The sequence below is a fragment of the Octopus sinensis genome, linkage group LG24, assembly GCF_006345805.1.
Source record: "Octopus sinensis linkage group LG24, ASM634580v1, whole genome shotgun sequence".
Lineage (NCBI taxonomy): Eukaryota > Metazoa > Mollusca > Cephalopoda > Octopoda > Octopodidae > Octopus > Octopus sinensis.
In genome coordinates this window covers 16,531,490-16,545,215 of record NC_043020.1, presented here as the reverse complement: position 1 = coordinate 16,545,215, position 13,726 = coordinate 16,531,490, and the positions used below count along the sequence as shown (strand labels likewise).

The following is a 13,726-nucleotide window of genomic DNA, read 5'->3' as shown; positions in this document are numbered from 1 at the left end:
AAAGAACCCTGTGGCTTTGCAGGGAGCTTTATTTGTATGAAATACGTACACAAATTTATTGCCATGTTAACTCTATATAGTGTGCACTCTATATAGTGGTTAGCAGACAAAGGGCAACAATATAGGATAGAGAAAGCCTTTTGGTCTTGGTGCATATCATCGTGGCACCACTCTAGTGCTGGTGCCACAATAATATGCATCCTGTACACTTTGTAATGTGGTCAGCATTAGGAAGGGCATCCAGCCATAGAAATCATGTTAAAAACGAAGCATAGTGAAATGTGAAGCAAAAAATGAGACCGGATGCCTGCTACCTAGAAAGTCATTAGGCCCTCTACTAGCTGGAGAACAGAAGTGGTGGGTGTTCTGAGCCAGCAATCAATAGAGGATTAGTGGCAGGGAAGAGTGACATTCTAGCAGGGTTTAGGCATCCACAAAAACAAACCGGTTAATCTGCTCTGGAGAATTTTCAGACTAGGGACTACCATAGATAATTTCCAGAAATCCTTGGTCTGGGAGTGCTATCAAGGGGCATCACCACTCTGAAATAAACTCTACAGGCATGGAAGTGCTGTTGAATGGACATGTCTGAGATGTGAGCAGGAAGATAAAACCATTCTGCATACACTCATTCAGTGACTAGGCATTGCTGACTTGTGGAGTCATGTTATTGTATATGAGATGACTCCAGTTATCAGCTGAGTCCAAATTGATAATTACCCAGTAGCCCTCCTTTAACTGGGCAGAGAAGGTAGCTGTCCTTTGTCTGGGGGCTACAGTGAAAGAGATTGTGTGGTGGATGAGGCTAAAAAGTATGAGGACAGAGTCATTTATCTTTGGTAGAGCCCTCATCAACTTTTCCATATTTCACTTGAAAACGAAGGTGAGGGTGGACAGGGTGGTGTTATCCTCATGTGAACTTTTTGAGATGTGGGAGAGAGTGGTGAAAATGTCAAGAGTAGATGGTACCACTTTAAGTATAAGCTTGTGAGTTGAAGAACAAAAATTCGAGAGGGCACTTGCTCTTGGTGTTCAGAAATATCTTGGATGGTAGGGTTCCTCAACTGACCCCAGAAGTCCTGCATCAGGAGAATTACATCATTATCATCCTTTTTCTTCTTTTCTTTTAATGATGCATACCATATATATATTCTCTTTTTTTTCTTTCTCTTTTTACTAGTTTCAGTCATTTTGACTGCAGCCATGCTGGAGCACCGCCTTTAATCGAGCAACTCGACCCTGGGACTTATTCTTTGTAAGCCCAGTAATTATTCTATCGGTCTCTTTTGCTGAACCGCTAAGTTACGGGACCTAAACACACCAGCATTGGTTGTCAAGCGATATTGGAGGGACAAACACAGATACACAACATATACACACACATACATATATATATACATATATACGACAGGCTTCTTTCAGTTTCAGTCTACCAAATCCACTCACAAGGCTTTGGTCGGCCCAAGGCTATAGTAGAAGACACTTGCCCAAGGTACCACGCAGTGGGACTGAACCCGAAACCATGTGGTTGGTAAGCAAGCTACTTACCACACAGCCACTCCTGTGCCTATATATATGTATTCAGTTTTTCTATCATTAGATTCTTCATACTCCTCATACTATGCCTATCCTTGTATTCTACTCCCTCATCCATCACCCTAGCGGAAAATACAAGAAATCAATATTATAACTGCTACTAAGGCAGTGAGCTGGCAGAATCGTTAGCACACTGGGCAAAACACTTAGCAGCATTTCATTCATCTTTAGGTTCTAAGTTCAAATACTGCTGAGGTTGACTTTGCCTTTCATTCTTTCAGAATAAGTATCAGTTAAGCACTGGGGTTGATGTAATCGACTTACCCCTTCCCCTGAAATTGCTGGCCTTGTGCTAATATTCGAAATCAATATTATAACTACTACTATTGCTGTAAGATGTAAGAAGTGAGAGGCAGTCACTTCCCTTCGAGGATTGGCCCCAGGATCATATCTGGCTCCCATTCCTGCATTTAGATTATTTATAGCTCCATGAAGGCTGCAGTATACCGCGGCGGCCACAACACAATGTAACTAATCAGTTAAACTATATGAGTGAACCAAAGAGCTACGCCTGAAGGTGGGAATGGTTATCCCTTAGTAAACCTGGCAAAGGGGAAAGTGTAGAAGAACCAACACTGGTAAATGGACTTGAAGGTGTAACAGAGGGGTAACGTGACATGACATAAGACAGGGCAAATCAACACCAGCCAGTCATCATGAAAGGGACTGGGGTCCTATCACATATCATCCTCCCCAAAATGCCAATGATGATCTTAATAGAAGCAACAGGTGCAGGAGTGGTTGTGTGGTAAGTAGCTTGTTTACCAACCACATGGTTCTGGTTCAGTCCCACTGCGTGGCACCTTGGGCAAGTGTCTTCTACTATAGCCTCGGGTCGACCAAAGCCTTGTGAGTGGATTTGGTAGACGGAAACTGAAAGAAACCCGTCGTATATATGTGTATATATATATATATATATATATATATATGCGTGTGTGTGTGTGTCTGTGTTTGTCCCCCTAGCATTGCTTGACAACCGATGCTGGTGTGTTTATGTCCCCGTTACGTAGCGGTTCGGCAAAAGAGACCGATAGAATAAGTACTGGGCTTACAAAAGAATAAGTCCCGGGGTCGAGTTGCTCGATTAAAGGCGGTGCTCCAGCATGGCCACAGTCAAATGACTGAAACAAGTAAATGAGTAAAGAATAACAAGTAATGAAACTGGAGGGCCTTGGCAAGCTGACTCTTGGATATGGAAGGTGCCAGGCTGATGAAAATATCATCATCACTACTATCTTAATTGTGTAAAATGGAGACGTGTGGATATAGATACATACCCATCATCTCTAAGAAACAAGCTTCTGTACAGCTTCCATCTACCGAATTTCACTCATGAGGCATAAGTAAAGATGAGGCTATGGTAGAAGATGCTGAAGTCTAAGATACCATGTAGTTGTGGTTGAATGTAAAATCTACAGCCATCTTATATTTCTTTATTGCCCACAAGGGGCTAAACACAGAGAGGACAAACAAGGACAGACAAACGGATTAAGTCGATTACATCGACCCAGTGCGTAACTGGTACTTAATTTATCGACCCCAAAAGGATGAAAGGCAAAGTCAACTTTGGCGGAATTTGAACTCAGAACGTAACGGCAGACGAAATACGGCTACGCATTTTGCCCGGTGTGCTAATGTTTCTGCCAGCTCGCCACCTTAAACAGCTATTTTAGTCCTCTGAGCCACTGAGGTCAGACCTCCATGTCTTAAAGGTGGGACTGGGTTTTGTGGATTGATTCTCACTTTAAAACTACTGGGCACAGGAAGGAAGAAAAACCCTGCAGCATCAAGGACAAGCTGCTCTTCCTTATGATCTTCAGACAAAGAAACTGCCATCAATTATACTATCTATCAACGATAAATTAAAGCTGCAGAGTTCAGAAGAATAATCAGTAAAAGTAACAATGTTTATAGATTCCGCGAACAGTACAAGTGAAGTGTTTGCAACCAGGAATGAAAGAATGAGAAATCATATTAACTGACATTTGCTACAATTTGTCTTACTTATTTACTTATTGCATTTTTATATACAGAAAATGTTTCAAATAATTTAAATGTGATTTTAGCAGCACAAACTTTTATTATATTCCTGACAGATATTCAAAGACAAAATGTATTGCAAAAATATAGAACTATCAAACTGATAATGTAGAACAAATGTAAAACAAAAATCTTCAAATCAAACAAACAAACAAACAGCACCTATGAATTGTATCAGAAAATTCAAATATAACAAAATGAATTTCAATAAAAGAACGTAGCAATTATTGATTCTTTTTTCCATTCCATAGAGAAACTTAGTAATAGTAGCTCTGGGAGAGTTTTGAAGAAGAGTGGGGAGACAGGAAAAATTATATACGGAACTAAGTTTAATATTTCAATCGAGTTAGGCTTTTTCAAATTTTGTTTTTCAAATAAAACATGTTCTAATGATTTTCTTTGACAGATGTGTAAAGAACAGAAGGAAAGTGTCATATCTATTTAATGTTATTGTATTTTAGAACACTGCTTGGATGTGCGCGCGTGTGTGTGTGTGTGTGTGTGTGTGTGTGTGTGACTTGGGAACATCTCATGAGAGTGTTGCATAGAATGCTTGGTAGTACTCATTCCAACTTTGTGTCTCTGAGTTCAAATTCTGCTGAGGTCAACTTTGCCTTACATCCTTACAAGGTTAACAAAATAAAGTACCAGTCAAGTGCTGGGGGTTGATATAACTGATGAACTCTCACTGAATCTGAGACCTTCTACCTGTTGTAACAAATATGTTGAGCAACAGGTTGGCAGAATTATTACAGCATTGGGTAAGGATGCCTTACAATATTCATTGCAGCTCGTTACATTCTGAGTTCAAATCTTACTGAAGTCAATTTTGCTTATTCTTCCTCCTTTCAGTGGCAATAAAATAAAGAACCAATCAAGCACTGAGATCAAAAGCATCAACTAAATTAATTTCCTGAAAGCTATTGACCTTGCACTTATACTAGAAACAATCATTAAGGGTAGAGCATTGGCAGAATTAGCACATGGGCAAAATGCTTAGTGGTATTTCACCTATCTTTATGTTCAAATTTTACTGAGGTTAACTTTGCACTTCATCCTTTCAGGGTCGATAAATTAAGTATCAGTCAAGTACTGAGGGGGTCAATGTGATCGACTTACCCCCGTGCCACAAATTTCAGGCCTTGTGCCTATAGTAGAAAGGATTATTATTATTATTATGATGATGATGAAGGTGGCAAGCTGGTAGAATTGTTTGCATGCTGGGCAAAATGCTTTGTGGCATTTCGTCAGTCTTTATGTTGTGAGTTCAAATACTGCTGGGGTTGACTTTGCCTTTCATCCTTTAGGGGTTGATAAAGTAAGTACCAGCTGAGAACTGGGGTTGATGTAATCAACTTACCCCCTCCCTGAAACTTGCTGGCCTTGTGCCAACATTCGAAACCATTATTGTTGTTGTTGTTGTTATCATTGTTATTAGTTCTACTACAGCTATTGTAATGTCTCAACTAAAGATAGAAACAGATATTTATCTTTTGTGTTTAAAATGATAAAAGAAAATGAGAAGGAGGAGGGAATGATGGCAGCAGAGGAGGAGGGAATGATTACAGCAGAGGAGGAGGGAATGATCGCAACAGAGGAGGAGGGAATGATGGCAGCAGAGGGGGAGAGAATGATGGCAACAGAGGGGGAGAGAATGATGGCAGCAGAGGAGGAGGGAATGATGGCAGCAGAGGAGGAGGGAATGATTGCAGCAGAGGAGGAGGGAATGATCGCAACAGAGGAGGAGGGAATGATGGCAGCAGAGGGGGAGAGAATGATGGCAGCAGAGGAGGCGGGAATGATGGCAGCAGAGGAGGCGGGAATGATCGCAGCAGAGGAGGAGGGAATGATTGCAGCAGAGGAGGAGGGAATGATTGCAGCAGAGGGGGAGAGAATGATGGCAGCAGAGGAGGAGGGAATGATGGCAGCAGAGGAGGAGGGAATGATGGCAGCAGAGGAGGAGGGAATGATTGCAGCAGAGGAGGAGGGAATGATGGCAGCAGAGGAGGAGGGAATGATTGCAGCAGAGGAGGAGGGAATGATGGCAGCAGAGGAAGAGGGAATGATTACAGCAGAGGGGGAGAGAATGATGGCAGCAGAGGAGGAGGGAATGATCGCAGCAGAGGAGAAGGAACAGCGCACAAAGGTGGGAAGTAATGGAATACTTGAAATAAAAACAAATTTTCTGTTTAAGTGTAGCAAAATGATGGTAGCCATTTAATGATGTAACAGTGTAGTGAGAAATAAAACAAATGAGATAAGCTTAATCAACATTTCAGCTTTAACGAATACTAATGATGGGATGAAAAATTCAAAACGAAATATTAATGAGCAGCAAAATAATTAGGATTCCAACAGTAACAAGGGAAGCAGAGGATGCTGGGCAACAATAAAAGATCGGCAGTTTCTGCAGCATGCGTCATAACAATTTTGTTACTGCTGTTTAGTCCCATGGTGCAAATGAAGAGGGGAAAAAATCATTTTCCCTTCATAGTTGGGTCTTCTTCCCACCACTAGCCCTTAACTAAGAAGCTGGAGCCCTACAAGCCAAGGTAAGCAGAGTTATTGTTAGTCATGGAGGGGAAAATGTTAATTCTTTAACAGGCACAGGTGGTGGTATAGGGGCGAGTGGCGAGCTGGCAGAAACGTTAGCACGCCGGGCGAAATGCTTAGCGGTATTTCGTCTGCCGCTACGTGCTGAGTTCAAATTCCGCTGAGGTCGACTTTGCCTTTCATCCTTTCGGGGTCAATTAAATAAGTACCGGTTACGCACTGGGGTCGATATAATTGACTTAATCTGTTTGTCTGTCCTTGTTTGTTCCCTCTGTGTGTAGCCCCTTGTGGGCAGTAAAGAAATAGGTATAAGGGCTAGTATGACTGTGTGGTACGATGTTTGCTTTCCCAAGTACATGGTTCTGGGTACAGTCTTCTTACTGCATGGGAAACTTGGGCAAATGTCTTCTACTATAGCCCTAAGCTGACCAAAGCCTTGTGAGTGGATTTGGTAAACAGAAACTGAAAGAAATATATGTATGTGTATTTGCATATAGATATATATGCATGTACATATGTGTGTGTGTATATAAATATCACGTGATCATGTGACCGACCAGACCATTAGATGTTGCTACACATCACTGGTCACAATGCGTTCGCATTGTTTTAGCCTTCGAACGACGCCACCCTGCTGGCTAAGCAAGCAGGCCAACAGAAGAAAGAGTGAGAGAAAGAGTGGTGAAGGAGTACAGCAGGGATTGCCACCCCCTGCCGGAGCCTCGTGGAGCTTTTTATGTGTTTTCGCTCAATAAACACACGCCCGGTCTGGGAATCGAAACCGCGATCCTACGACTGCGAGCCCGCTGCCCTAACCACTGGGCTATTGCGCCCCCGTATATAAATATATATATAAATATGTGTGTATCTTCGTGTTTGTCTCCTACAACTACTTGACAAGCATTGTTGGTTTGTGTAAGTCCTGCATAAAAGACTAATACAAATAAATACCAGGCTTAAAAAAAGTAAAGGAAGTGCACACAGAGGTTGATTTGTTTGATTAAATCTCTCCATGATGGTGCCCCAGCATGGCTGCAGTCCAATGAATGAATCAAGTAAAAGATAAAAAAACCTCAGAGGTTCACAGAAGCCATTCTTAACTAGTTTCTAATGTTGAGTCAACGAGTCTGGTAGTTATTTGATGAAAGTCTGTTGTAGAGTGAGTAAAAGGGTAAAGCCCCTTCGGTCATGAATGACCATGGAATTGCACCTAGACAGTTCCCCTCTGAGGCACAAATCTAGACAAGGTTGTTTATGAAAGACCAGCAGTTGCCCATGCATACCAGCCTATCCTTTCCATGTCACCGATGTTATCCAAGGGAAATGCAAAGAGTCTATACAGCTTGACACCAGTGACATAGCAACTCATTTCTACAGCTGAATGAGCTCGAGCAATGTGACATAAAGTGTCTTCCTCAAGATCACAACACACAGCCTGGTCCAGGAATCAAACTCACTACTTCGTTATAGTGAGCCTGATGTTCTAACCACTGAGCCATGCACCTATGAGATGAGAATCTAGTTTTAAAATGTTGGGTAAACCAGAGTCTTGTGTTGTGTAGGTGAGTCTGCTGTTGACAAAGAGATTTTAGTTCCTAGAGCTGAAGGATGACATTTCATCATATAAATCTCCTCCAACATCTAATACCTTTTCAACTAGTTATGTTGACTGAAACATTGAAAAACTGAGGCATTGTATAGTGTGTTCAGTGGAGGAAGGGAATATTCAATACTTTACAAATATGCCATGAAAGCTGTTTAACCCTTTTGTTACTGTATTTATTTTGAGATGCTCTGTGTTTCTTTCGATTACTTTAAATATAACAAAGAATTTAGTAAAATAACTTAGTTATCATTCAGCTAGTGTTAGGAACATAAATTGTGACTAAGGTTTGGTGGAAGATTTTGATTAAAAACTTATGAAAATAAGACATTTATACCCAGAGCCAGAGCCGGTTTCAGCCAGGTTGGTAACGAAAGGGTTAAACTTTTCCAAAGAATACTGATGTTTTAACTTTGTAAGTAATTCACAAACTCACAAAAAATTCAAAGGCGTAAACTGGTAACTTAATTTATTGACCCTGAACGGATGAAAAGCAAAGTTGACCATGGCGGAATTTGAACTCAGAATGTAAAGACACGAAATGCCATGAAGTACCTTCCTGGCGCACTAATGATTCTGCCAGTTCAATGCCTTAGAAAGATGCTATAATGCCTGCAGTAGTTTCGAAGTCGTTACCAGAGAGTTGGTAGCACTATATGTAGTCTAATCAGCAATTTTACTACTAATCACCACAAAGAATTAATTTAAGTATTAATTACAGATACGGCAAAGCTATATTGATTTTATTTTTATCTTCAACATGAAAATCTATTTGGTATTTTCTTATGCAATCAATTGTTAACTGATTGATATCATCATAAATGCATAATGAAGTCGATAGTAGCATATACATTTTGTGGCAGTAATAAACTTGATGGAAGATTCCACTGCCAAACCAATTCTATTCATTTTGAGCAAACTAAATATAAGAATATTTTAAGAAGATACTAAGCTATTAGATGAACTTAGCCTGTAGAAGGTGACACTGTGTGATGTCATTCAATGAAATATAAATTAATTAACATCTTATAACAGTGATATTAGAGGTCATTAACCAGTGGAGTTAATTATAGTAGGAGCATTATTGTTGATAACACTGGGGCTAATGAAGCATATAAAATGAGATACAGAACTGAGATAGTATTCAATATTTAAGAACTGCTAGTGAGCAAAGGTGGTGGGCTGGCAGAATTGTTACAACACCAGGCAAAATGCTTAGCAACATTTTGTCCATCTTTACATTCTGAGTTCAAATTCCACCAAAGTCGACTTTGCCTTTCATCCTTTTGGGATCAATAAAATAAGTACCAGCTGAGTACTGGGGTTGATCTAAGTGACTTATTCTCTTCCTTGAAAATCTGGCCTTCTCCCAAAATGTGAAACCAATATTCAAGAACTGGTACTTTGAAATGTTACCATAGATTTAAAAAGGGGTCACCTTCTTTAATGTTGCTATGGAGTGTAAGGGAAAAATATTAATGGTGATATGGTGCATGGGTGACTCATCAAATCCCCAACAGCACAGAGAATCATCCTCATCATTGTTTTAACATCCACCTTTCCATGCTTGCATGGGCCAGATGAAGTTTACTGGAGAAGATTTTCTTTGGCTGGATACCCTTCTTCTACAGCCATATTCCTACCGCTCTATGTCACGCTGGTGAGACCCATATTGGAGTACGGGATTCAAGCCTCTTCTCCTTATCTCCTCAAAGACATACATCATCTCAAAAGAGTCCAGAAGCTGGCTACCCGCATGGTTCTTGGTCTCAAGCATTTGTCTTATGAAGAAAGGCTGAAGACGCTCGACTTTTATTCTCTAGAAAAACGCCGCCGCCGTGGTGATCTCATTCTTGCTCACAACATCATAAGTGGAAAGTGTAACCTCTCGAAAGAGCTGTTCTTCACTCCTGCTCCAGAGCGTCGGCTGCGGGGGTCACTCTGAAAAGCTCTATCTGCGACAATTTCATCTCAATCGAAGGAGAGGGGCTTTCTCCGTCCGGGTTGCAGATACATGGAATAAGCTGCTGGACGAGATAGTGAAGATGCTGACGACCGCTTGGTTCAAAGTCTCTCTGGACCAGAATGGCCTGAACTCTTTGCATGAACACCCTCCCTGTACATAACTCCATGTCCCCCTACATGGCCTTGCTTTTTGCTTTTTGAGCCAAAAGATTAACTTAACTTAACTTAACTTACACAACCCTCGTCTGTTTACAAGCAAGGAAATATTTTTCCATGCCCAGACATGTTTATTTTGCAGGATATTGGAACTGAATGACATCCATGGATGCGACATCAAGACAAAGTGACACAAAATGTCCTGTGAACAGCCTTTGGCATTTTCTATCCAGTAGGTCTTTTTAACCTAATATTTATAGTGGTGCCACTGGCCTCTGTGCCGGTGGCACGTAAAAAGCACCATCCGATTGTGGCCGTTCGCCAGCCCCGTCTGGCATCTGTGCCGGTGGCATGTAAAAAGCACCCACTACACTCACGGAGTGGTTGGCGTTAGGAAGGGCATCTAGCCGTAGAAACATTGCCAGATCAGACTGGGCCTGGTGCAGCCTTCTGGCTTCCCAGACCCCAGTTCAACTGTCCAACCCATGCTAGCATGGAAAGGGGATGCTAAATGATGATTCTATTAAAGGCAGAAGGCCTGAAAACTAGTTGATTACATTGACCCCAGTATTTCACTGGTACTTAATTTATTGACCCTGAAAGGATGAAAAGCAAAGTTGACCTCAGTAGGATTTGAACTCAGAGGGTGAAACACCACTAAGCATTAACAATAATAATAATAATATAATAATAATAATAATAATAATAGTTTCAAATTTTGCCACAAGGGCAGCAATTTTGCAGGGAGGGCATGAGTCGATTACATCGACCCCAGTGTTCAACTGGTACTTATTTTATCAGCCCTGAAAGGATGAAAGGCAAAGTTGACCTTGGCAGAATTTGAACTCAGAATGTAGTGATGAGCAAAATACTGCTAAGCATTAATAATAATAATAACAGTGCTGTCATGATAAAGTCTGTTTGCATCTTCATTAGTTTTTATGTTGTAAATACCAATATGAAGAAAGAAAGAATTGGTATAAGCATGTGCACAGTAAAGGAATATAGGAGAATGGGAAAGCAAAGATATTCTGGGATTATGGCTTTCTTATAGAGTAAATGAGCATTGCCTACCAGACATAGGCATATTGAATAAGAGGCTAATAGAGTCAGATCACTGAAAAAAAAAATCAAATAACAATAATAATAATAATAAAAAAACTACATACCTCATTTATTAGAAATAAAATTTGTATCACAGCCGCTTCTTCTGGGTGGCAGCAATGGCAGTCTACTCCTGGTCTTCCAAATCTATGTACTGAGTTAAGGTTCTAACCGAATATTTGAAACAATTCAACAATTCATACAGATTCATAAAAAAATAATAAAATGTATTAAAAAATCATTAAAATCAAAAAATTATGAAAAACGTTTCAATATAGAGACAGGTATGGCTGTGCGATAAGAAGCCTGCTGCCCAACTACATGGATCCAGGTTCAGTTCCACTGCGTGGCATCTTCAGCAAGTGTTTTCTATTATAGTCTCAGGCAGACCAAAGCCTTTGAGTGGACTTGGTAGACAGAAACTGAAAGAAGCTTGTCAAGTATATATATATATGTATATATATATATATATATATATATATATATAACGGGAAGGTTTATGAAAATAAACAAAAGACGAAGGCAGGTGGAGTACAAACAAACAATGTATTAGTATGGCACTCAGGAATAGAAATAAAACAAGTCTTTTACGTTTTGAGCCTACGCTCTTCGACAGAAAGATACACAGAAAAGAAACAAGGAGAGAAAAAAATTGAATGTAGGGGCTAACGATCCAATACACATATATATGTGTGTGTGTGTCCCACCACCACTTGACAACCAGTATTGGTTTGTTTATGTCCTCATAAATTAGCAGTTCAGGAGAAAGAGACTGATAAAATGACAGGTTTAAAAAAGGAAGTACTGGGGTTGATACATTCGACTGAAAGTTCTTCAAGGCAGTACTCCAAGATGGCTGCAATCTATTGACGGAAACGGATAAAAAGATATAAGATAAGGCACTAGTGAAAGAATCACCTTTTTTTCTGTGATGGCTCCTAACCCTTTAGATTACTCTGTCTAATGTAATGCTTATTTATTCTCGTTGTTTTGAATTACTCATGCATTATCTTGTAGCTTTGAGATTTCAATGATGTGATTATCTTATTTTTAGAATGACATTGTAGGGTGGATGTGAGAGGCTGGATCTGGTTGTTTTGACCATAAAGCATAAAATATTTTGGCTGGATATGGCTGGTTTAACCTTTTAAAGAGCAGGTGTGAAGGGATGAGTCTGGTCAGTTTGAAGATATAACAGGAAGAAATCTTTGGTCAGATATGGTCGATTTAAATGCCAAAGGGTCAAATCACAGGTATAATTAGTCAGGTATAAGGCAGCAAGCTGGCAGAAACGTTAGCACACCGGGTGAAATGCTTAGCGGTATTTCGTCTGCGTTACGTTGTGAGTTCGAATTCCGCCGAGGTCGACTTTGCCTTTAATCCTTTCGGGGTCGATAAATTAAGTACTAGTTATGCACTGGGGTTGATGTAATCGACTTAATACCTATGTCTATCCTTGTTTGTCCCCTCTGTGTTTATCCCCTTGTGGGTAATAAAGAAATAGGTATAATTAGTCCACATTACTTCATAAGGGCCAGTTTCCTGGTTTCTTTGGTGTATATATACTCCTCCCTGGATGCTGGTCCATTGCAGGATTACTCATTTTAAGCAGCTGAGTGGAGTGTTTTGCTCAAGAACACAATGCGTTGCCTAGTCCAAGAATCAAAACCACAATCATACAATCATGAGTCCAACACCCTAACCATTAAGCCATATGCTTCCAGCACATGTATACTTACAAAGATATCTCTGCATAGGCGCAGGAGTGGCTGTGTGGTAAGTAGCTTGTTTACCAACCACATGGTTCCGGGTTCAGTCCCACTGCATGGCAGCTTGGGCAAGTGTCTTCTGTTATAGCCCCGGGCCGACCAATGCCTTGTGAGTGGATTTGGTAGACGGAAACTGAAAGAAGCCCATCGAATATATGTATATATATATGTATGTGTGTGTGTGTTTGTGTGTCTGTGTTTGTTCTTCTAGCATTGCTTGACAACCGATGCAGGTGTGTTTACGTCTCCATCACTTAGCGGTTCAGCAAAAGAGACCGATAGAATAAGTACTGGGCTTACAAAAGAATAAGTCCCGGGGTCGATTTGCTCGACTAAAGGCGGTGCTCCAGCATGGCCGCAGTCAAATGACTGAAACGAGTAAAAGAGTAAAAGAGAGTATATTGATTAATGGTAGTCCCTTGAGTCTGAGAAAGACAGTTTTGCAATTTCTAGCTGAACAAACTCTACAGATGATTTGTTAATAGTGATCAAATGCGTGTGCTGCACATCAGCTTCCTCACTCTCTCCATTAAATCAACATTGCCTGGTGTGCTGTATGGCAGATGTTGACATGATCACAGAGCAACATGATATTAAGTGTTTTGCTCAAGAACACATCACCTGGTCTGAGAATCAAACCCACAATCTCACAATCATGAGGCCATGCACCCTTACACTTCACACATACCATCTTCCACCACTTCTAACACCGATGATGCGTATGTAGACAAAACTTTTTAAACCATGACACAGAAGGCTAACTAAAAGCCATTAACTTCTACATGATTCCAAATACATTAACCCTGTCATGCTTTATTCCTGTTATAGTGGAAATAGATTAAACATCATCTCTACTGGATTCCTGAGGAACATGGCTCAGTGGTTAGAGTGTCGGGTTCAAAATAATGACATAGTGAGTTTGGTTCTTGGACCGGGCAGT

At 40.5% G+C, this 13,726-nt stretch overlaps 1 protein-coding gene across 1 annotated transcript in view; it reads right to left on the bottom strand.

Moving 5' to 3' along the window:
* LOC115224093 (syntaxin-binding protein 5) overlaps positions 1 to 13,375 on the bottom strand; it is a 370,435-nt gene extending 357,060 nt beyond the window's left edge. The window contains exons 1-2 of the mRNA XM_036513088.1: positions 13,331 to 13,375; positions 11,083 to 11,184 (exon numbers count right to left, since the gene is read on the bottom strand). Of these exons, the coding sequence (XP_036368981.1) occupies positions 11,083 to 11,184; positions 13,331 to 13,375 (147 nt within the window). The remainder of the gene's footprint in view (positions 1 to 11,082; positions 11,185 to 13,330) is intronic.
* Positions 13,376 to 13,726: the final 351 nt, after the last annotated feature.